General features: G+C 39.9%; 2 protein-coding genes across 4 annotated transcripts in view; one reads left to right on the top strand and one right to left on the bottom strand.

The window, feature by feature from the left end:
• Positions 1-6647, bottom strand: part of LOC311285968 (uncharacterized protein) — a 59369-nt gene extending 52722 nt beyond the window's left edge. For 2 of the 3 annotated variants that reach the window (XM_084401890.1, XM_084401891.1), the window contains exons 1-2: positions 6255-6303; positions 4861-4951 (exon numbers count right to left, since the gene is read on the bottom strand). In XM_084401890.1, the coding sequence (XP_084258016.1) occupies positions 4861-4951; positions 6255-6284 (121 nt within the window). In that variant the 5' untranslated portion in view covers positions 6285-6303. Of the gene's footprint in view, positions 1-4860; positions 4952-6254; positions 6304-6553 lie in introns of those variants that run through there. The other variant, XM_084401892.1, reaches the window with a different exon arrangement.
• A 6497-nt stretch (positions 6648-13144) lies between these two features.
• On the top strand, positions 13145-15261 carry LOC311286717 (uncharacterized protein). Its single transcript, XM_084402971.1, has 4 exons — positions 13145-13306; positions 13479-13579; positions 14165-14335; positions 14445-15261. Exons 1-4 carry the CDS (start codon positions 13228-13230, stop codon positions 14886-14888), a joined length of 795 nt encoding a protein of 264 aa, XP_084259097.1. The 5' UTR covers positions 13145-13227; the 3' UTR covers positions 14889-15261.
• The last annotated feature ends 9607 nt before the right edge of the window (positions 15262-24868 follow it).

The following is a 24868-nucleotide window of genomic DNA, read 5'->3' as shown; positions in this document are numbered from 1 at the left end:
TAAATCCTTAATTGAACATTCTATTCCATTCTAAAGCTACTACCTAACATTTGATTAAACACTCACTATGACTACCCCATATTGAAATAAAAAAAATTGTGTTTCAGGCTCAATCCAACAGAACTGGCCTTTTTAACAGAATACTCTGCAATCATGAGTCCAATGGCCAAGGCCATCGATATTTTGCAGACTGAAACCAACATACAGATGGGATGGCTTCTTCCCACTCTGACTCAACTGAAGACCACTTGTTGATGCTATTCAACTGGGTTTGAAGAACCGCTTCAGTGAAATCTTTGAAGACCCAGAACTGATTGCAGCCGCCATCTTGCTGCCAAAATTCAAGACATTGTGGACCAAAGATGAAACCGTCCTCAAAAAGGGTAAGGCAAAGCGTGTTTCTTTTGAACAGATATTTTGTATTTATTTTCAAAAACCTGAATAGGGATGTCTACTGTGCATTGATGGCAGTTCATGCATTAAACCTCACATTAAAGGGGGGCGGGGGTCATAGGTATAATTAGGGGCCAAGCACCGAAGGTGCGGAGGCACAATTGTATCTGTTCCATTTCTTATTATTATTCTTCCGCCATGGGAGTCTATGGCAGCCCATAGAACCGATTGCGGGAAATTTGTTTTGGTTTGACATTCGGATAGAGGACAGTCCCAACACTGAATACACCAATTTTGGTGTTTCTAAGTCATTCCCTCTAGCGCCACCACCTGTCCAAAGTTTCACTTTTATTTTGCTATTAACTTTTGAACCGTAAGGCCAATCAACAAAATTCTTTTTTTCTCTGATTCCTGAGCTCATGCCAATTCGATTGCACCCTATGACGTCATTTCCGTCATAACAATATGGCCGCCATTTTGAATCATTCGAAAAAGCTACTTTTTCGAACTCGTCCTAGACGGTTTGTCCGATTTGCACGAAAATTGAACCAGATCATCTTCAGGTAGTGCTGACAAAAAATTATGGAATTCAAATTGATTCGTCAAACCGTTTTCGATAAACGCACGAATAAATTTTACGTAGCGCTAGCAAAAACAGTCGTAAGGCTGTATCTCCGCAACGGTTTATCGTATTCAGACCAAACTTGGTACATGTACTCACAAGCATGACCTGAGGCAACATGCTGTGTTTCGGCGCAGCGCCACCTACTGGTCCGGAGATATGAAAAATGGCTATTTTTGCTTATAACTTCTGAACAGTTTGTCCAAAAATCATAAAATTGGTCTCGTTAGATTCAGAGCAACATGCCGAGTTGACTGATTCAATTTGACCATATCGGCCATTTTGACTGTCGGCCATTTTGAATTTTGTGCTAAAATGATGTATTTTAAGAACGCATGAACGGATTGTTACGAAACTTGGTATGGGTCATCAGCACAATGTCCTGAATTAGCGTGAGAAGTTTCGAAACAGCGCCACCTAGTGGTGAATTTTTTTTTAAAAATGCTTATAACTTTGGGTGTGGTCGACTTATTTTCACGAGACTCATCTAATTAGACTCCTGAATTGTTGCCGAGTCCTACGATACCAAACATGCTAGGTTTCGCCTTACGGTTTGTGTAGCGTTGTGATTTAGCGCTTAAAAAACATTTGGCTATATCTTCGAAACCGCTAGTCCGATCGAGACGAAACCACCGTCAGAAGTTTGGAAACATAGGTCGATATCTAATCTACAATGCCCAAATGCGAAAATATTGATGTTTAGAGGTAGTAAATTCCAATCAAAGTCATGTGTCAGTCATTTTTTACGTGTTTTTTCATATAAATGTCTATAACTCCGAAGCGAATTGAGATATTTTCACCAAAATCGACACATATATGTATGGGCTCACTCTGAGGACACATACAACATACAAAAAAAATTGTGGGACTGAGCCTCTTGGTGGCGCTATAATAGAACAAAACATGAAATTCCCATTGACTTCAATATAGTTTTGTGAAATAAAATGCTATACTAAACAAATGCATTGGTGTAATATTACAAAACTCAGAATGTGCCATCAGCACCATCCCCTGAAGGTACCCAAAATATTTCGAGACAGCGCACACCTAGTGTTCAAAAGTAATAACAAAATTTCCAATAAGGCTAATAACTTTTGAATAAATTGGCCTATTGAAATGACGTTGGTCTTATTAGATTCCTTGGGTCAGGCTGAGAACATAGATACCAAGTTTACCTCATTTGGCCGAACTTCCTGTCCGCCATCTTGATTTTTATTCAAAACCTACTTTTTCGAACTCCTCCTAGACCGTTTGTCCGATTTTCACCAAAATCGAGTCGTATCATCTCCAGACCGTGCTGACTAAAAGTTATGGATTTCGTGTCGATTGACAAAACCGTTTTCGTATACCGCAGCAGCAAAGTTGAAGCATGATGCCAAAAGGACTACTCAGGCTTTATCTCTGCAATGCCTTGACATATTGACACCAAACTTTGTTTGTCTCATTGTCACTTCACTCTGACCACATCACATCAGTTTTGTGACCTCGCCACCTATTGGTCAAAAGTGATAATCCATTAAATCATATTTTTAATTACTGTTTATATGATTTTTCAGGCATTTTGCCTAAAATCCTCTTTAAATGTCTTTAATTGCTGATTGTTGCAGTTGATCTGACACTTTCAGCAATGTTGGCATGTCTTGTCGTCTTATTCTGCTTGGCCCCGGTAATTGCTGCTTGCAGCTATATTTATTTATTTGTAATCATTCTCTTACCATATAATAATCAGTTAATTGTTTGACCAGTGCAATACCAATGTCCATGTAATGGCCAGAATTGGCCTGGCTCGTAGCCCCACTCCATTCCTCTTATTAAAGGTTAGGGAGGGTAAGAGAGTGATTAAAATATTAAATAAATATAACCTATGCAATAGATTAACAGTGACACACAATAATGGGAATTTTATTCCATGATAGGTTGCATGCGCTTTATGACAATACAGCTTGGGTTGCATGCATCCTTGAGGTGGAAGGTTTATGTCTGTTAACGGTGTAGAATGATATCATGGCTATTTGCCAAATGACAATTACAGTTAAGAATAGAACTATGAAAAATATGTCATTTGACCATCATTAACTAATGTTCTGAATGCCATGTATGGGATATGCACTGTTTTTCAGGACTGGACTACATCAATCTGGAGATGGAGACCTTGCATCCCCTCGGTAACTTGCATGCCACCTCTTCTGATGGTGACGACTTTTTCTCATCCATCAAGTCAAACGCACAAGAAAGCTCCAAAGAACTTGAAGGATATTTGGCATGCTGTGCTGACCACACCAGTATGCTGAAGACCTTTCTCTCCATCTGCAAGTTGTACATCAGGTTAAACACACCCCTTCCTGCCTCAGCGGCATGTGAGAGGCTGTTTAGTACAGCAGGACTTTTATTTAGCCCCAGGAGAGCCAGGATGGACTCTAGCAATTTTGAAAATCAGCTTTTGCTAAAGCTGAACAGAAGCTTTTACAACTTTGAATAGTATTGTGTAGCTTAATGGTGTGTTTTGAAGATATTTCAACTTAAAGAGGTGGTTCTTCCTCTGATATTTTGAAACAGTCTTACCTTGTATCTTGCACATCTTCTGTTTGATGCAGCTATAATGTTTGGAACGTGTCTATTGAAAGTTCAACCCCTATACTGCGATAAGGTGCTTCATTGTCTCTTTTGATTGTAAATCTAACAAATTCTTAATTGCAGTATCAAATCTCATCATTTGTTCAATTAAAACACTGCATATCACTCCCAAAACAATTGATCTGCTTAATTATTGATATTTACAGTTCATTTGAATATTTACTTTTTACTTCCGGTACTTAAGTATGTTTTAAATCTGATACTTTTGTACTTTTACTCAAGTGATGTTTGAATGGAGGACTTTCTGCTTTTGCTGGAGTCATTTTTTATTTAGATACATCTACTTTTACTTGAGTATAACTTTTGAGTACTTTTACCACCCCTGAGAATAAGGAATAAAATCACCTTAGATTCAACATACCTCAAACCATTATAAAGATTTTTGCACACACAGACACAAATATATGTGCGGAAAAACTATTATTTCTGAAATGATCTATTTTAAAGGCACGGCTCCTTTAAGGCTTGTCAGTAAACAGCCACTGTTATGATTGGCTAACTTCATTGCATAGGAAACAGTATCAACGCCCACTCGCTACTGCACTGTCAGATCCAATACAGTCACTGCTTCAAATTTAAACAAAAGTTTCTTTGCCAATTCTCCATAATACTCATTTACAAAACAAAATGTTCCGAACAAACATATAATCCTCCGGGGTGATCCAGGACGCCATTAAAATAAACCATCCACTTGTTTCTGACGCTGAGATCCTTCTGAAGTCTTTACAGACACTCAAACTAGCTTTTTTAACTGAACGTTGTTTCCCTCTTCCATTTGTCCTGTTGTCGACAGACTCAAGCGTATGGAGTAGTGGAGTATCAGTGTAGACAGTGTGGACTCTATTTGCTATTCTTTATTTTATATTCTATAATTGCTTTCTTTATAATGAGGAGGTTGTTTTAAGCTCTGAAACTTGCAGGATATTTTAATGGTACAAAGACCTCTATATGTCAAAAGATCAAGGCAAATTTGATTTCTCATGCTATGACCCCTATAAATCAGCTACCATCAAGCACAAAAGACAAAAACAAGATGCAATAGATACATGCAAAGAGTCAATGAAAACAGAAGCATGTGGAAAATAGCTACAGTTTTCAGAAATATTCAGTGACAAGTGGCATTGTGACAAACAGGCATTATAACTGCACTTCAATTTCCATTTAAATCTAAATTGTGTGGTTGTTGCAATCGTCAGGTGAAATGGTTTTACCTGAATCTAAGGACTTTGTTGTAGCAGGTTGCTGAATCCTGGGATGAAGGGATTGTCCCTCACTGAAGGCAACAATATTCTTAAGAGACACCTAAGCATCGCAAGCAAAATAAATAGAAATAACCGAGTTAGTCAACAAAATAGTCAACATCATCTAGCATAAGATCTATGAAGATGAAACTTTCTTTTATATCTAAGGTGAGTAGCCACTTGCAACTTGTTTTCAGTGGAAGGACAAACATATTTTGGGATAGGGAGAGTTTTTTGACTTCATCAGTTTGTGTTAGCTTTCTAAGGGTTCAGAGTATATATTTTTACCCACATTAATTTCACACATCTAGTACAATTATGTGGTTTTGTTTCATTTAAACATTGTATACTTTTTTTTTGATTTACCCTAAAAGAATGGAAGTGAAATGTGACAACATGCTCCAATAGGTGATTAAAATATGACAGATTAAAATATTATCTGATCTAATATATATAAAAAAAGACAAACTAAAACATTTAGTCAATAAAATACAATTATTAACTTTTTCATATAAAACAATGGCCTTTTTTAATAATTAAAAATAAAGTAATTTTTGAGTTTGACAACCAACACACCACACTGAACATTCTGAACATTGACTCTCAGTCTTTATTCAAATTTTCTCATGATTTCTCAATAGAATTCATAAAAGTATAGAATAGAATAGAATAGAATAGAATAGTTCTAATAATGATTCATTGTAAAGCAGTGACAACATGCTCCACCTGCACAACTTCTAGTGTCTTCTGCTGTTAGATCAGCATTAAACAACTATCTCAAATTGTCTAATTTTAAATAAACACAAAAACAGAGATGAAAAAAATGAATTTAAGTAAGAAATTTACTTTTGCTATATGGTAAATAAATGTTCAGTGATATCTTCCAAAGATGTTTTAATTTTGGCGCAATTATTTCTCTATATAATGTTGATATGGCAAAGCTATGTGTGTGACAACTAGCCCCGCGTTAGTTTGTGCCTCGCTCACCTCTACAGAAGGTCAGCAATGGAGGACAGGTTATAAACAACGCAAGAATATACTGTTATCACGCAAAGAAAATGTTCACGCTGAGAGAGACTTTAGTAGCAAATATACACTTACCTCACACACAGCAAGAAAGAAACAACGATAGCCTAATAAAGAGCAGCCTAAGGCATAAGGTTTTGTCACTATATGGAAAGTTTTAATGGCCAGATTCGTTTAATCGATAACCAATCGTACGATGTAACTTGCTATTATTAACAGATCATCAAAATGCAAATCGAAACTACAGTTGGACCTGTAACTTACAATAAATAGTTTCAGTTCTAGAAATAGTTACCGCCCTTCAGCTGGTGTTCGGACTATGTGCTTAATCTGCCTACCTCGCATGGCATGTCCTCAGTGCAAAACATCTGGTTAGATAAATGAAAGTAAAAATGCAGCAGGGCAAAAACATCTAATGAAGAGCTCAAAACATGAATTTAGCTTTCGCTTTCATCGAGAAAGTAGAGGACGGGTAATTTCACTGCTTAAATTGGCTGACAGAGAACATACACACACACACACACGCACACACACACACACACACACACACACACATAGGCTACTATTACAAAGGACCGTTTAGTATGTTCCCCAAAGCGATGTCCGACTCAGCCTCAGACAGACATAACCTACGTACCGTTTACCACCCGTCCTCTTCTCGGGTGTGGTTCGCCATTCGATTCATCACTTGGGTCAGAACTGAAAGTGTAAATTAAGCCGAGATTCCCAATAACAACTCAAGATCACGCCCTTTAGATTTAGCCAAGCCTACGTCCAACGTTGTTTTACGAGGGAGCAACGCCTATTAGTTTCCAAATCAGCACATCGCTCGTTTACATAAAAATATAGGATGGCACATGGAAATATAGGCTAAATATCGGGCAATCGAAACCTTTGCTAAACTAAACAGAACATTCGCTTTCAAGGCTGTCTCCAGTAACGTATATGTCTCCCCAGCACGAACACACAGTCAGACATAAACATTTTATAGAGGCGCTTAAAGTTATCAAACATGACTAGTAAAATAAATAATTATGGTTTTTGAAAGAAGGGTTTAGTCAATGAAAAGGGATCACGGGCACGTGCACATTATGTGTAATAATTAGATTCAGCTCATTAGATCAGTGACATGAAGTGGTGTGACAGATGAGATGAGATGACACTCTGTGAATGAGAAACTTTAGATTTCAGACTTGATATTTGTTTCAAAACATTTATTAAATCCTGTCTTTACAAAAAGGTAAAAACTGCACAAAACAGATTAGGAAAAATCTGGTAAAATCAGGCAGTATACAGTGCTATTTGCAGCAATTGCTGAACACCCGTGTAAACATTTGAATCTACTTCATTTGTTACAAGATATTGAGTTCATTTTGTCATGATGTTACGATCCAGATTTAGTTGTGTCTCTTGATACATTTAGAAATATTTATCAACATAAAATAAACTTAAGTAGAAACCTTAATGGCATAATCGATCTCAGCATAAAGTCTACATTTGTAGTTCGTTGGAGAAACATGACGGTTGAATATACAGCACACTTGACTCTTGTTAAAGAGCCTCTCCTTCGAGTCTCACGACTTCTGGTTTATTTTCCACCCGGCAACCGGAATATAATGCAGATAGTGGCTTTATCCTTGATCCCGTGGTCAGAAAACTTGTCGGTGTCGTTGAGTTGTTTACTGGTGTAGAGTAATCGTAATCCAGAAGGGTCTGTGAGAATTCAATTAAATGTTAAGTTGTGGCATCAATAATAGTTCAATAATAATCCAGCGTTATTGTTTCTCAAAGTCGTCTATTCAAATCAGAATCACATTTAAGGACCAAATGGGTTTACATGTGCAAGGAATTTGTCTGTAGTGTTCGTACTTAGCGATAACAATAAAATACAACAACACAATAGCCCAATATTCATAAGAGAAACATTGTGAGGTAAGGTACGTGAGTAAAAGAGAGCTTTTAGTGGGTCAGTACCTGATGCCTCCTGTGGCAGTCTTTCAGCAAGTTTTTTTTTGAATTCCATCACTGTTGTGTTATTGAATTCTTCCTCCGAATTTGCGACGTCTATCCCTGCAAACATGCCCCTGCGGGGCCCATGCTGGCTTTTTGCGGGCACAGTGGGCTAGGGCCAGCCCACACCAAACCTAAACAGGCCCAGTGTGGGCTTGCCCAGGCGAGGCCCACAGCTTTGGGCTCACCGCGGGCTAACTGTGAGCAGCCCACACTAGCGGGCTGCCCACATTAAGCCCATGGTGGCCCATTGTGGGCCAGCCCGTTCGGGCCCAGAGCAGCTTTTGTACCTTTGGGCCCATGCAAGTTTTGTTTAGGTAGCCCACTTTCATTACGTTTTGGCTGCTTTTTAAAATTGAATGTGAAATTCAATAAGACCTTCCATTTATAACTCTGCTCAGCAGGAAGAAAAAGAAAAAATCCATTATTTGCACTGGATTGTGTCTACAAGACAACACATGATCCCTTAAAAACTCTAAGAACAAATCTTACTTTAAAAAGCCTATTATTTTTACTGGATATGATGTTTGTAATGTAATCCAAAATTAACAGTGTACCATGCAATTGGTGGTAAAAATCTGGCTGCCGCGTAATTTAAAAAAATCTACCAACCTAGTTAATTTTGAATCCTGCATATCAGGAATAAAACAATAGGCTTTTAATTTATTTGAGAAGGTCAACATGTAAAGTTATTGATGGTCCAGAGATATGAAGAAGTTATTACTAGTTATTATGATATCCATCACTCTGGCAGAGTTCGCTGAGTTTAAATTAAATTTTAATTTTAAAGTTTAAATTAAACTTCTCTCTTCTTTTTGTCTGTTTTTATACAATTTTCAATAGAAGTATAGGCCTAATGCCATTTATATCATTCTAATATAGCTAAACATTTCAACAATAAAAATTAGATTAAATTGAAAGAAAAGACAAGTTCACATGACTAATAACACCTCAGTCAAGTCAAATAAATGTTTATTCATTATAGTTGCTTTTCACACCATTGTCTACAACACTCAAAACAACATTGGAGATCATAAGTTTAACTTTAGGCTATACACTCAATTTTTAAATATTTAGAAGGAAAATGTCTGCCGAGATAGAGATTGAGCGCTCTTTGGAGTGCTATTTTTCATGTAATTTATAGGCTATCTTTTTTGTTATTAACTTATAAGAATTATTTGTAGAGCATTCAATGCTATATATATATATATATATATATATAGTATTAAATATATACATTTATGTTTACATTAACAAAAAAAAAGGTTTTAAGTCGGTTATTTATTTTGCTGTAGTGTGTCAGTAGGAAATATCAGTTTATCAGTTTAATTTCCAAACATTCTTTTTGCCATTAATTGTAATAACCAGTGAGATTTGTGTATGCACAAGGAATCTGACAACAGCCGGTATGATCTGATCTCACCATCATCGAGTCTGATAAGAAACAGAAAAAACTGGGAAGGTCTCCGAGATGCTTGAAGAAACCTTCCTGCATTTAATAATTAATAATAATTAATATAATTCATCTAATGAAATATATATTTAAGTATCTATTTTTCTATCCTTAACTCGGCATTACAGTTTAAATTACATTAAATGAAAGATTAATAAATGCGTGTTAAAAGTATCCAATTCCGCGCATGCGTCGAACATCAACTACGTATTTGATTAATCACCGCGCTAGTGCTACAGGCTGCAGTCGTCACTTTCCGCCTTCCTAACGGTTGTTTCTGCCTTCGCAGTGGAATTCTCCTGACTCTGAGGTGAGTTTTAATTGTAAATTGAGTATTATCTTTAACAGTAAATATTTGCCATAGTGTGTGTGTTCTGCTATTATTGTATTTTCAGTACCTATTGTTTTTTTTTTTTGTTAATCCAATTTTTGTCGAACAACAACGGAGTAACGTTAGCAGCTAGGTTGTCAATAAACTAACGTTAGTTAGCTTATATAACGTTAGGCTAAATATGGTCCTTTTCACCTCGTTTACCATATTCTGTATGTTACCACGTCAGATTGTCACAGTAAACTGCTAAAGTCTAAGGAAAAAAAGTTAAGCTATAACTACGTTCGTCTAACGGCTGTGCTCGGATTTTGAACGTGGACGATTAAAATGGCTCCACGATCTGCTTTTGAAGATGGTAACGTTAGTATCAGTGCATTCAGTTGGTTATGGGATATGTTGTGAAAGTAAACATTTGAGAGAAAACTACTCGGTTACTATCGTAACCTCAGTTCCCCATACACAGTGGGGAAACTCCTTTTCCTTGATTTACTGTAACGTTAGCCTATAATGTAAAACGCATTTTTGCTGCGGCACAATGGCACGGGCGCCTCTGGCGGGGCGCGGCCTTGGCCTATTTTAGTCCCAGAAAAACGCCATTTTAGCAGAAAACATTTGAGAGAAAACTGGATGCGTGGCTGTATAGAGCAGCATACTGGTCTTAAAATTACAGCATCCTAATATTAAACATGCTGCCGCTTGTCCTTAAAGGGATAGTTCACCCAAAAATGTCAAATGTCATTATTTACTCACTGTAATGTTGTTTCAAACCTGTATTAATTTCTTTATTGTGCAGAACACAAAATAAGATATTTTGAAGAATGTGGGTAACCAAACAGTTGCTGGTCCTTCCAATGTAGGAAAAACATATACTAGTCACTGTGGACCAGCACCTGTCTGGTTACCCACATTCTTCAAAAATAACTTTTTTCAACAGAAGAAAATCATTAGGGTTTAAAACAATTTGAGAGAGTAAATGATAACAGATTTTTTGGGGTAACAGTTAACTATCCCTAATATAACAAAACTATAAGAACTTTAACACAGTAGCTTTATTAAGAATCTATGTATAATTTATACAGTGAAGTCTAGTGTTTTATTGTTATATTTGTTCATTTAATTTTGTACCCTCCACCAGTGAGCCACCCTCCACCAGCGAGCAACCCTCCACCAGCGAGCCACCCTCCTCCAGCGAGCAACCCTACACCAGTGAGCCACCCTCCACCAGCGAGCCACCCTCCACCAGCGAGCCACCCTCCACCAGCGAGCCACCCTCCGAGCCACCCTCCACCAGCGAGCCACCCTCCGAGCCACCCTCCACCAGCGAGCCACCCTCCACCAGCGAGCCACCCTCCGAGCCACCCTCCACCAGCGAGCCACCCTCCGAGCCACCCTCCACCAGCGAGCCACCCCGAGCCACCCTCCACCAGCGAGCCACCCCTCCACCAGCGAGCCACCCTCCATCAGCGAGCCACCCTCTGAGCCACTCTCCACCAGCGAGCCACCCTCCACCAGCGAGCCACCCCGAGCCACCCTCCACCAGCGAGCCACCCTCTACCATAGAGCCACCCTCCTCCAGCGAGCCACCCTCAATTAATAAATTGTTACTTTTTTTGTATGTTTTGCTCACATCAGGTGCACAGTGGTTAAAGACTCCAAGTGTGTCAGAGAATATACTGCAGTGCACACTACACTACACACTACAGAAGACAGCTGTCTATACCCTCACCAGTCAGCACTTACACTGCAGTGAGTACACACTACAGTGTTCAACACCTGTTATAGATGATGTGTAAACGCATGAATAAATCGTTTACAACACATCTAAAGTGTACACTATTCATCACTTGGAAAATGTGTTACACATCATTCGTAGATAAGATTCGTTGATCTTATGCTTTATTGATTCTTGAAGTGGTAATCTACGAATGATGTGTAACACATTTACAAGTGATGAATAGTTTACACTTTAGATTAGGGGATGCAGAAAGTGTTGTAAATGATTTATTCATGCATTTACACATTGTGTTGAACACTTACCTGTTACAAATGATCTGTACGTGTATTCAAGGCATTTACAACACTTTCTGCACCCTCTAATTGCTACATACATTAAAAAAACAATTTATTAAACATTTATGAAACGCATATTCATGTTTTGTCAATCATTAACTAATCAAATGTAAATGACTTATAACTGAATCTACAAAACATACATACAATAATTAACATATCACTTTTTAATCATTTATGAACGCATAGTAATGTTTCGTAAATAATTAGTTAATCATTTGCTAATCACTTGTAAATGGAATTTACAAAACATACATAAAATGTTAGTATGTCACTTGCTAATCATTTATGAATGTTTTGTAAATTAATAGTTCATCGAATGTTATTATAAAGTGTTACCAGTATTTTTTTTATGTTTATTTGATTTTTTATATTTGTATAGAGAATTTTTAGTCCCTTTCAGAGTGTTAAATTAGCTTTATTAACCTGTATTAACCTGAATTGAATGTTTTATATTTTGTAATTAATAAATACATTGATTTGAAATCCCTTTGACTACTGTACATTTTTTGACAATACAGACATTAGTTATGTGGTGACTGCATCCATTTCAGATGTATAGAATAAGTTATAGTAGCTGAAAAGTATTTATAGTGAAACAGATTTATTGTAGATTAATAGTGCGGGCCCTGTGTGGGCTTAGTGAGGGCTTCCTGGGGGCTAAGTGAGGGCTGCCCGTGCAGGGCCAGCGCTAAGGGGCCAACGTTTTGCCAATGAGCAAATTCTCATGGGCCCTGCGCTGGCAGCCCGCTGGGGGCCCTTAGGCTAGCCCTAAGTGGGCCCGTAAAGGGCCCGTGCTGGCTTGTTTGCAGGGATAGTTTTCCTCTCGTTTTGCATTCCGACCACAAACACTTGATATGTTCTCCCCATATCTCACAGACGCAAATAGCCTAAATCACACGGACTGATGTTACTTGAGTCATACTTTTTCTTTTCGATTGCATGTGAACGAAGCAAGTTTTGAAGGATTGCCCAATCGCGTCAAAGTGAAAGACAAACAAGGGATGGTAGAAAACCGAGCACACCCAACCTAAACTCATACATTTAAATAGCCCTCAGTTCAGCTGACGGTTTATCAGAAAGAGTGCAATTTCTAAGAAGTGTTTGGTAAACAGAAAGTAGGGCAGCTCATGTTATCTTGAAGACAACCGCACAGTCCTGAAGAATAAAGGATTCTTCATACCATTATGTAGAAGTCTATTATTTTTACACGACGATATATTTATTCTTTATCGTCAACTTTTATATTATATTTACAAAACTTTAATATTTCATGATTTATTAGAACACCCGCATGTCTGAGTGGTGGTTTCGCTTTCCTTTTTTCCAAACTGAAAGCGAACGCATTATTGGTTCACTTCATAAGTAACATATCGATCCCCTTCCCAACGTCCTCATTCATGCTTGTTGTCATTCTAGACGAACTGAAGAAGGAGCCTTCATCAAGATGGAAGACAACCAAAGCAGTGGACAGTACGACCTTAATGATACAACGCTGAAATTTGTCAGACGGAAAGACGACATTAGTAAGTTTTTTTGTAAATAATCTGTCAGATTAAAACAATACTTGGAGAAACGAAAAAGAGAAACTTTTGAAAAATTGTCGCCAGTGTACGTAAATAATAGAAGTAGCCTACACAAAACGTTGTGTTTTAGTGTTTTCAGTGCCACTGCTGATGCTGGTTTATGACCTTTTAGCTTTAGATGATGACCCCGACATTCTGAGAGCGGAAATGTCTTGTGGTCATGCTGTGTCCCCACAGTCACTAACTGCCTGGTGTCGAAGTTTGCTGGACCAGGTAGGTCAGAAATTCTCTATGTGGAGTTAAACGTAAAAAAATAATAATAAAAAAATAATAATAATAATGTAATAGTCTAATTATTATCATCATTTTAACATGATTGTGCCAGGTAACGCATGTTCGTGGATCAACATCCTTGTTGGTTAGGGAATTTTAGGGTCAGGTTTAGGGTGACGCTTAAGGGCAAGTTGATGACCTTGTTTGCCTCAGTTTTGTTGGTGTGCACAAACCTGTTAGACAGTAGACAATTAAATCTGAAACGAACCTTGTGCATTTTAATGCGACTGTGTTCCTATCTCCCTAAAGAAATCGTTCACAAGCTCTGAGTGTATCTGCTAAATGTCAGCTCTGGGTGAAAGAGTGTTATATGCTCTATCCTTGACAAAAAAGACCCTCTTTGAGAAGTGGTCTTTGTATCTCTAGATGTCTTTTCAGGCTTCACATTTGCTTCTCATGCAATCACATACGCATTCTTAACAATTATCAACAACTTGGAGGCAGAACTGGGCAGCCAGAAGATCGTGCCTGTACTTTCAGTTGGAATCTATAATCATTTTTGTTTTATTCTGTCCTTTCTAACAGGGTCAGTATAAGTTTTATTGCCCAGCTATCTTGCATGGCACAATAAAATGTGGTGCAGAGTGGCCATACTTGGAGGTCAGGAAATTGGCAGTGCTTAGTGATACAGAACAGGCTCATTTTGAAGAGAATATGGCTCTTCTGGCAGCAGCTGAGTACTGCGAGTTCAAATCAGTGAGTATAAATAACACTTCAATGCTCTCATGTATTTTTTATGTCTTCTGGATAATGTGAATTCAGTGACAATTAATGTACAATTAAATATGTCTCTGTATATTGAAAGTGTCCAAGCTGTGAGTCCTTCGTTGAGCGTGAAGACCTGGCCAACCTCTGCGTGAAATGCACTCTCTGCACAGCTGTGAACAAGAAGACCTACCAGTTCTGCTGGCAGTGTATGAGGGAATGGAAAGGAGCAGCTGCTAATTATATCCGCTGTAGTAATGAAAACTGTATCAACCCAGATGTTGACAAGCTAGCAAAGTGTAATAATATGAGGCTGTCTTATGTGAACAATGTAGAATGTCCTGCAATTCGTGCCTGCCCAACCTGCGGTCTCCTTTTAGAACACAATGGGTTCGCTTGCAAAAACCTTATGTGTAAGCGCTGCAAGGTGGAGTTTTGCTTCCTTTGCCTGAAGCTGAAGAGTATATGCAATCCAATCCGTGGGCCTTATGATGTTTGCTCAGTTGCAGAGCGGCAGACTGAAATTCCAGTTTGGAAGAGATAATGTGTTGGAGATATGACCAATCGACGTGAAACACATATGCTCTTTATGTCTTGCTCTTTAAACATATTTTTAATCGGTTCTTTACACTTATTCTTTTGACATGATGCACCATTGTCAAATAGACTATTTAAACAGCAGTTTATTTTTATAAAATGGTTTGGAATTTTGATTAATGCAGTGTACACCATGAAATAACCATGATTTTAAGTTTAAATAGACTTTCCATTTGAAATGTATCTATGTGATAAAAAAAAAATGTCTGATGTGTTCAAGGTATGAGGGATTGAACATGACAAAGACTGTATTTTCATGAAGTGCCATATAATGTTGTGTTGATCAAACAATACAAAATAAATTGCAAAGCTAAAGTGACTGAGCTAGTCCTACTTATAATTTCACCATTATTACAACCAATAAACTGTGTGCTTGCCGTGCTATACAGATCAGAGTACTGAAGATTTGAGCCTGCCATTGAAGAGAGGAGGAAGAGGATTATGAAGAGCAGGCTCATTTAGCACACTCTCAATTTATTTATTTAGGTTTGTGAAATCATAGCACCTCTCTGTCTCCGTTGTCATTTTATGATGTGACAGGCCTCCTCCTTCTCTGTCATGTTCGTGGACCAAAATGGTGTCCAATGGCTTATCAAAATGCATCAATATATTTTAATCACTGTCTATTTGCCTCTAATAGAATATGAAAGACTGGAAAAAGATCCTTTTAAGTTGCATGTAATTAACTTACGAGTGGCCCCTGTCTCTCATGAACTTACAAAGATTTTTACGCTTACATTACTACTTGCATAGCTACTTACCATAGATAGCAATGCTTTTGGGCAATATACAGAAGAGATTGAGTAAGCCTACTATTTATGTGCATCTAAGGTAGTACTTGGGAAACCCTGAAGCAATCATTAGTTCTGCATATGGTGATGTTCAAAGGTGTCTGCTCACCTATGGTGAAATCCAGGCAAATATGAATGATGCGGAGATGTAGGGATGCTGTGCCATTGTGGTTTTGATTTGTGTTTGGTTTAAAGAGATGCTGTGCTCTAGTTAGTGTTCGCATACTATGTGACTGTAGTCCCACTACACATGATGGGTCTGTGGTTGTCGTCAAGTCAGATTCAGAACCACAAATGAAAACCTTCTCTGGAGCTTACAGAAGATGTTTAAGAAAATAAAATAAAAAAGCATTGTGTCAAATTAGTTGAGTTGCAATTTTCCAAAACCTAAATTTTGAAAAGAATTGTAATAATGTACATGTAAACCACAGTTTTTTTGATTCATGATGAATGAGTCCGCGGTCAGGGGTAGGTCATTCGTATGGATTCATCCGTATTAGCCACCTCGTAAAATACATACGATTTGCCGTGAGATCGGGTTAGGAAAACTCATCATCAAACTGAACAAACAGAAAGGCATTCCTTAAGTCTTTGGAATTCTCTTGTTTATCAAGGAAATGACAGGTATACAAATACTCTTGTCTTTTCACATGACAAATATTATGCTTGGAATGGAATTTCCCTTAACATTTCAGTTGGGGAATGTAATGTATTGTCATTATGACAATGTTTCTTTAAGGGGTGCCTCAGCCTCTGTATTTGTTGTTATGACTCCTCCTACTTTGTTCGTGCACATCAGTTCTCAGTAAAAAAAGAACAGTGCTCGGCACTGAAGCTCTGTGTCAGTCGCATTATTTTACATGGTGTCAGAGTCTGTCAGGAGCAGATAAGTAAAGTATGGCATTATCACAGTTTGATCACCCAGAGATTGACTGGGATGCTCCTGATTTGTATCAAGAGTTCGAAAGATTTCGGAGCCACGTCACATTGGTTTTTGACGGCCCGCTATAGGAGCAAACAGCCAAGCAGCGTGAAGGCTGGCTGGGCACATGGACCAGGACGTCCCAGTCTACATATATAGACTCGATGGGATATCTATATATAGAGAGAGAGATATACAAACCTTTGCACTGGGGCGAAAGTGAGAAAGATGACCTGTCCAGAGTTCTGGATAAATTCTCCAACTATGTAAGACTGAGAAAAAACAAGAGAATAACCAGACATCGCTATAAACAAAAAAAGCAAGGAGAGTCACTGAAAGTTTTGATCACTTTGTGAAGGATTTGAGACACCTGCTCATGGACTGCGAGTATGCTGATCCAGATGATATGTTGATTGATGCGATAATAGCGGGTGTCAAAGAAAAGCGCGTCCAAGAGAGACTGTTAGACAAAGGGGAAGATTTAACACTACCAAAAACAATTGAAATCGCCCAGCAATTTGAACTGTCACAGAAGCAAATTAAAATCCCAAGTGCAAGCAGTAAAGGTGAAAACGAAATACCAAACTATAAACAAGAAAACCCATCAGAAAAATCAGACAAAATATGTGCAAAAAGAAATGCATATAAACCGACCAAAAAAAGGTGAAATCAAGGAAGATGTCCAGCAAAAGGCTCTGTCTGCTCAAACTGTCACAAACCAAACCACTGGGTGGCAGTATGTTGCAAGAGATCAGTTAATGCTGGGTACACAGTGTTGTGGCAAAAATATTCATTAAACAATCATCACTGCGTAAGAGACACTCTGAAATCAAATGATCATTAAAAAGTATTTTATTCTTGCAAGAAGGCCCAGTTGCCACACAGAAGTCACCAGTACAGTCAGTAAAACAAGTGTGACGACGAGAGGGAGGGCAGAGGAGACTTTATACTCCTTTCAAGGTCTCCTGCTTACAGGCCCTTATCTAAACAAGGGAAGGTTTCTCTGCTAATCATCTAATCCTGCTGAGTTTATTCTTACAAACTCACAAGTTCTAAATTGGACGGCCTCTGACCCTAGGGGTCAGAGCCCCTTTTCAATCTGCCTCCTCCTGATGTCTCACCTGTTTCCCAGTGTTTAAAAACACACACACATTAGTCATATGTTGGCAGACTACGTACAGTCCAGCAAAGATCACTTCAATGTCTTAATAATGAAAATAATGAAAATCAACACTGTAAATCAATGAAAATCTAAATTTTCCATTACAATTCCCCCTTTTTATCATTTACTGATAGTTGATTAATCAAACCATAATAATACTTATACTCTTCATCTCTGATTTTCATATGACTGATCACTCTTCTTTAAACTTGTAGGAAAAGAAAGGATTAAAAATGAAATAAGCTTAGGCTGTTTTTGTAAGGATAGGCCCTTAATTTTGTAGCAAGCAAGTAAAGGTTTATTCTGAAACCGGGCTAGACGAATAAGCATTGTTATTGCATCCACAACACTATAGATCGGACCCTCAGTCATCTCAGTATAAACAAGAAAAAGTGTAGTTTATATTTAGTAGGAAAAACACGTCAATTCAATGAGCCATAAAAATACAAAAAGATAAAAAGTAGATAAAAAAATACCTCATTTTCAAACCCTGTCCTTGTACGCCACCTCGTGACACGGATGACTGCTGCTTTTAACCCTCTTTACACATTATCATCGTCCTTAGAAAGAAAGAATAAGAAAGTAAGAAAATAAGAAAATGAAAAACCCTCCAAATTTACCATGTTACTGTAGCTTCCACTAGTTCCACCATCTGCCTAATTTTGTTCATCCTTGGGATAGGCTGTCATTTTCGGCAATTGAACAGGCATTCCGATTTTCTCGTATCCCCTCATGAATACACCAAGGACCACCAATGGACACCATTGGGTCACTTGATGGAGTTTTAGGACACCATTGGGTCACTTGATGGAGTTTTAGGACACCATTAGGTCACTTGATGGAGTTTTAGGACACCATTAGGTCACTTTATGGAGTTTTGAGTTTTAGGACACCATTAGGTCACTTGATGGAGTTTTAGGACACCATTGGGTCACTTGATGGAGTTTTAGGACACCATTGGGTCACCTGATGGAGTTTTAGGACACCATTAGGTCACTTGATGGAGTTTTAGGACACCATTAGGTCACTTGATGGAGTTTTGAGTTTTAGGACACCATTAGGTCACTTGATGGAGTTTTAGGACACCATTAGGTCACCTGATGGAGTTTTAGGACACCATTGGGTCACCTGATGGAGTTTTAGGACACCATTGGGTCACCTGATGGAGTTTTAGGACACCATTAGGTCACCTGATGGAGTTTTAGGACACCATTAGGTCACCTGATGGAGTTTTAGGACACCATTAGGTCACTTGATGGAGTTTTAGGACACCATTGGGTCACCTGATGGAGTTTTAGGACACCATTGGGTCACCTGATGGAGTTTTAGGACACCATTGGGTCACCTGATGGAGTTTTAGGACACCATTAGGTCACCTGATGGAGTTTTAGGACACCATTAGGTCACCTGATGGAGTTTTAGGACACCATTAGGTCACTTGATGGAGTTTTAGGACACCATTGGGTCACCTGATGGAGTTTTAGGACACCATTGGGTCACTTGATGGAGTTTTAGGACACCATTAGGTCACTTGATGGAGTTTTAGGTCACCATTAGGTCACTTGATGGAGTTTTAGGACACCATTGGGTCACCTGATGGAGTTTTAGGACACCATTGGGTCACCTGATGGAGTTTTAGGACACCATTGGGTCACTTGATGGAGTTTTAGGACACCATTAGGTCACCTGATGGAGTTTTAGGTCACCATTGGGTCACTTGATGGAGTTTTAGGACACCATTGGGTCACCTGATGGAGTTTTAGGACACCATGATGGAGTTTTAGGACACCATTAGGTCACCTGATGGAGTTTTAGGACACCATTGGGTCACTTGATGGAGTTTTAGGACACCATTGGGTCACTTGATGGAGTTTTAGGACACCATTAGGTCACTTGATGGAGTTTTAGGACACCATTGGGTCACTTGATGGAGTTTTAGGACACCATTGGGTCACTTGATGGAGTTTTAGGACACCATTGGGTCACCTGATGGAGTTTTAGGACACCATTGGGTCACTTGATGGAGTTTTAGGACACCATTAGGTCACTTGATGGAGTTTTTCAGTTCCTTGCCACTTGCCTTTGGCTTGCTCAGTTGGGGATATTTTGGGAATATTAATTTATTTTTATCAATCAATAAATTCCACTAGAAACAAACCTTGTTGTATTATTTTAATTTAATACTGTGAAGCTGCTTTGATACAATTTGTATTGTGAAAAGCGCTATACAAATATACTTGACTTGACTTGACTTGACTTAGTTTATTCCTCAGTCCGCTCCGGTCCGGTTCCAGGCCTTCTCTCCCTCCTAAAGGCCCGTCACGTGATTATTGTGTTTTTACAGTAACTGTTTCTCCACTTCATGAATGATAGACTTTCATAATGAGCTCAAAGTTTGCATGTCGTACATGTCCAGTAGCGCTAAAGTCAGAAGAATCGGTATCACTTTACATTAGTTAACATCAACTAACGATGAACAATACTTTCATTAATGCAGCATTTATTCATTTTAGTTTCAGCATTTACTGATATATTAATAAAATCAAAGGTTGCATTTGTTAATATTATTTAATAGACCAATGATCCGTTATATATTACTGACATTAACAAAGGTTAATAAATGCTTTAAAAATGTATTTTTGATTGTTAGTTAATGCAAGAACGAGTCCTTAAAGTGATACAGAAACATCCATATAAAGCCTTTGACAGTAAACCTGATTGAGCTAACGATGAAACATCATGTGATTCAACTAATGACTCATTCTGGACGAGTCTCATTAGTGTAATGTTGTACACTTATATAAAAATAGAGCTTCCAAAATGTATTTTATTCACAGCGATGCCGAAGAACAATATTGGGATTTTCACCTTTTCTTAAAAGAACCATTTAAACATTTTAACACCCTAAAGCCCCTCCTGTGGAACGGAGAGATGCACGGCCGTTAGAGGCTCTTCATGGGACCCTCATTACTGTTAAAAGACCTTTAGTTTTATATAGAATATGTTCCTGAAATACTTCTTTTCTGGTGTTTCTGTGGTGAAATCTGAGCTGCAGTTTAATGAGCTTCACTGAGTTTGATGTGTGTCTTTATCGCGGCTCTTTAATAACATGATGCATTTACTCTTTAAAACTGAGAATTTCACTGTATGTTGTTGTTGTTACTTTGTGTGTCTGTAATTTTGTCGTCAGCTTGTTAATAAAATGATTTTTTTCACTGCACTTGTCAGTAAATGAGTTTTGATTCGAAGCTTGATTCGACTCAGAAGAAGAACAGATCACACAGAGAAACAGTCTGAGGAAAACATTTAATGAAATCTACAGCGACAGCGACATGACAAACTCATCAACAGCAGAACACAGAAACTCTAGAGATCATGAGAACGACCAACCCGAGAAACAGCAGAGGAACCCTGCGGAGGAACAACAGAAGTGTGTGTGTGTGTGTGTGTGTGTGTGTGTGTGTGTGTGTGTGTGTGTGTGTGTGTGTGTGTGTGTGTGTGTGTGTGAGAGAGAGAGTGTGTGTGAGAACGACCAACCCGAGAAACAGCAGAGGAACAACAGAAGTGTGTGTGTGTGTGTGTGTGTGTGTGTGTGTATGAGTGTGTGTATGAGTGTTTGAGAGTCTGAGTGAGTGAGTGAGTGAGTGAGTGAGTGTGTGTGCACGTGAGTGTCACAGGTCGGGATGGGCCGAACCAGACTACACCCACCCCTAGACCAAGAACACTTTGAGGAGCGTGCCAGAGACGAGACCAGAGACGGAGGATAAAAGTAACAATTTTATTGAGAGTAAAATAATTTATAATCCTAATCTAAAAGTCTTCTTCTCTCCCTCGTCCAGGGAGGATCCCAGGCGGGGCAAGCAGACACACCCTTCCCCACGGGTGGCGATTCCCAGTGAGGAGTACTGGACAGGTAAGTATTGGACAGGTGAGTTCCTCACAGGTGGGTAGATGATCCAAGTTTCCTTTCCTCTTGCACGTGAGGGGAACAGTTCCCAGCAGTCGATAATGGACAGGTAAGTATCTTACGGTAAGTAGGTTGTCGACGTTCCTTCTCCCAGGCTGGTATCAGGTGCACGGTGGGGGGTAATGAACGGGTGAGTTCTCCGATGAGTGGATGGTCAAAGCTTCCTCTCCTCTTTCACGTAGGGGACAGTTCACAGCAGTCGATGATGGGCAGATAAGTATCTCACGGTAAGTAGGTTGACCGAGCTCCTTCTTCCAAGCCGGTATCAGGTTCACAATGGGAGGAGGTGGAACAGGTGAGTTCTCCGCTGAGCGGATGGTCACAGCTTCCTCTCCTCTTTCACGTGGGGAACAGTTCACAGCAATCAATAATGTGCAGGTAGGTATCTTACGGTAAGTAGGTCGACCAGGCTCCTTTTACACCAAGGGCAATTACAACGGTAAGAAGTAGACAGGTAGACTGCAGCAGGTCCTCCGTAAACACCATACGAGACTTCCCCTAGGGCAGGAGGGGGCAAGCTCAGGAGCGGTGCACAACTCTCACGGGTGTCTTGGACGGGTGAGTACTTCGCACCCTACAGATAAACTTCAGGGCTGTAGCGGACTCACGGTCACAGGTAGAATGGCTCACGTGTGTCGCAAGAAAGACAGGGACTTCACACCGTACCGATGGCTTCAGGGCTGTAGCGAACTCACGGTCACAGACCAAGCTGGGCTTTAGTCACAGACTGAACTGGGCTTTCTCTGGAAACAGACAGAATCATAACTTCACACAGCAATATAATGTTCTCACAGGTGTCGTGGGGAAGACAGGAACTTCACACCGTACAGGTGGGCTTCAAAGCTGTAGTGAACTCACAGTCACAGACTGAACTGGGCTTTCTCTAGGACGGACAGAGTCATAACTTCACGCAGCAGTATAGTGTTCTCACGGGTGTCGTGGGGAAGACAGGAACTTCACACCGTACAGGTGGGCTTCAAAGCTGTAGTGAACTCACAGTCACAGACTGAACTGGGCTTTCTCTAGGACGGACAGAGTCATAACTTCACGCAGCAGTATAGTGTTCTCACGGGTGTCGTGGGGAAGACAGGAACTTCACACCGTACAGGTGGGCTTCAAAGCTGTAGTGAACTCACAGTCACAGACTGAACTGGGCTTTCTCTGGAACAGACAGAATCATAACTTCACACAGCAATATAATGTTCTCACAGGTGTCGTGGGAAAGACAGGAACTTCACACCGTACAGGTGGGCTTCAAGCTGTAGTGAACTCACAGTCACAGACTGAACTGGGCTTTCTCTAGGACGGACAGAGTCATAACTTCACGCAGCAGTATAGTGTTCTCACGGGTGTCGTGGGGAAGACAGGAACTTCACACCGTACAGGTGGGCTTCAAAGCTGTAGTGAACACAGTCACAGACTGAACTGGGCTTTCTCTGGAACAGACAGAATCATAACTTCACACAGCAATATAATGTTCCCACAGGTGTCGTGGGGAAGACAGGAACTTCACACCGTACAGGTGGGCTTCAAGCTGTAGTGAACTCAGTCACAGACTGAACTGGGCTTTCTCTGGAACAGACAGAATCATAACTTCACACAGCAATATAATGTTCCCACAGGTGTCGTGGGGAAGACAGGAACTTCACACCGTACAGGTGGGCTTCAAGCTGTAGTGAACTCAGTCACAGACTGAACTGGGCTTTCTCTGGAACAGACAGAATCATAACTTCACACAGCAATATAATGTTCTCACAGGTGTCGTGGGGAAGACAGGAACTTCACACCGTACAGGTGGGCTTCAAGCTGTAGTGAACTCAGTCACAGACTGAACTGGGCTTTCTCTGGAACAGACAGAATCATAACTTCACACAGCAATATAATGTTCTCACAGGTGTCGTGGGAAAGACAGGAACTTCACACCGTACAGGTGGGCTTCAAGCTGTAGTGAACTCACAGTCACAGACTGAACTGGGCTTTCTCTAGGACGGACAGAGTCATAACTTCACGCAGCAGTATAGTGTTCTCACGGGTGTCGTGGGGAAGACAGGAACTTCACACCGTACAGGTGGGCTTCAAAGCTGTAGTGAACACAGTCACAGACTGAACTGGGCTTTCTCTGGAACAGACAGAATCATAACTTCACACAGCAATATAATGTTCCCACAGGTGTCGTGGGGAAGACAGGAACTTCACACCGTACAGGTGGGCTTCAAGCTGTAGTGAACTCAGTCACAGACTGAACTGGGCTTTCTCTGGAACAGACAGAATCATAACTTCACACAGCAATATAATGTTCCCACAGGTGTCGCGGAGAAACCAGGAACTTCACTCCATACAGGTGGGCTTCGGGGCTGCAGCACACTCACAGTCACAGACTGGGCTGGGCTTTCTCTAGGGCAGACAGAGTCAATACTTCACACAGCAATATAATGTTCTCACATGTGTCGTGGGGAAGACAGAAACGTCACTCCAGCTGTCCTTCCCAAGCCTTTCCGCAATTGGACGTACTCGATCTCTCCAAGCTCTGAAGATGTACAATATACCAGCCTGCCTCTTGGGCGAGCACACGGCAGTTAAAAGCAGACCTTCACACACTCACAGGAATTTCCACTCCAATATACCACACGGGGGAAGAGACGGAACGTCAATTCAAACACTGCAAATCCACTCATCAAGTATACTTAAGGCCAGCACTCACCCTGGGTCTCGGTTCAAAACGCAAAGGATCGGCAGTGAGAGGAAGGAGAATTTAAACACTTCATAGGCATAAACTGGATTCGTTCACCATCCGAACGGGAAGAGGAGATAAGAATGGCAGAGAATCAGTTTAATTCACTCAGTGATATCCATACAGTACACTCCAAGCACTTCAACCCACATCTATCTCAGTATCAAACGTGTGGTAGGAGATTCCATAATCAGTTACTTATCTTCACTCTTTCATCCCGACGATGCACTTCCCTCTTTAAATCCTCTCTCCCTCCGTCTTCAATTCCTCATACACACGACGTTCCTTTTTCCTCACAACGAGCCCTCAACGACACACTTCAGAGAACACTTCCCAACAGGAGCCAGCCACATC

This window comes from Rutilus rutilus (assembly GCF_951802725.1).
Source record: "Rutilus rutilus genome assembly, chromosome: 2".
NCBI lineage: Eukaryota > Metazoa > Chordata > Actinopteri > Cypriniformes > Leuciscidae > Rutilus > Rutilus rutilus.
Note: the sequence above shows the minus strand (reverse complement) of the source record. Positions and strands in the feature narration are given on the sequence as shown.

Coding starts and splice junctions, on each gene's coding strand:
- LOC311286717 (XM_084402971.1), top strand. CDS start 13,228: ATGGAAGACAACCAAAGCAGTGGACAGTACGACCTTAATGATACAACG. Junction 13,580..14,164: donor GTCGAAGTTTGCTGGACCAG/GTAGGTCAGAAA, acceptor CCTTTCTAACAG/GGTCAGTATAAGTTTTATTG. Junction 14,336..14,444: donor AGTACTGCGAGTTCAAATCA/GTGAGTATAAAT, acceptor GTATATTGAAAG/TGTCCAAGCTGTGAGTCCTT.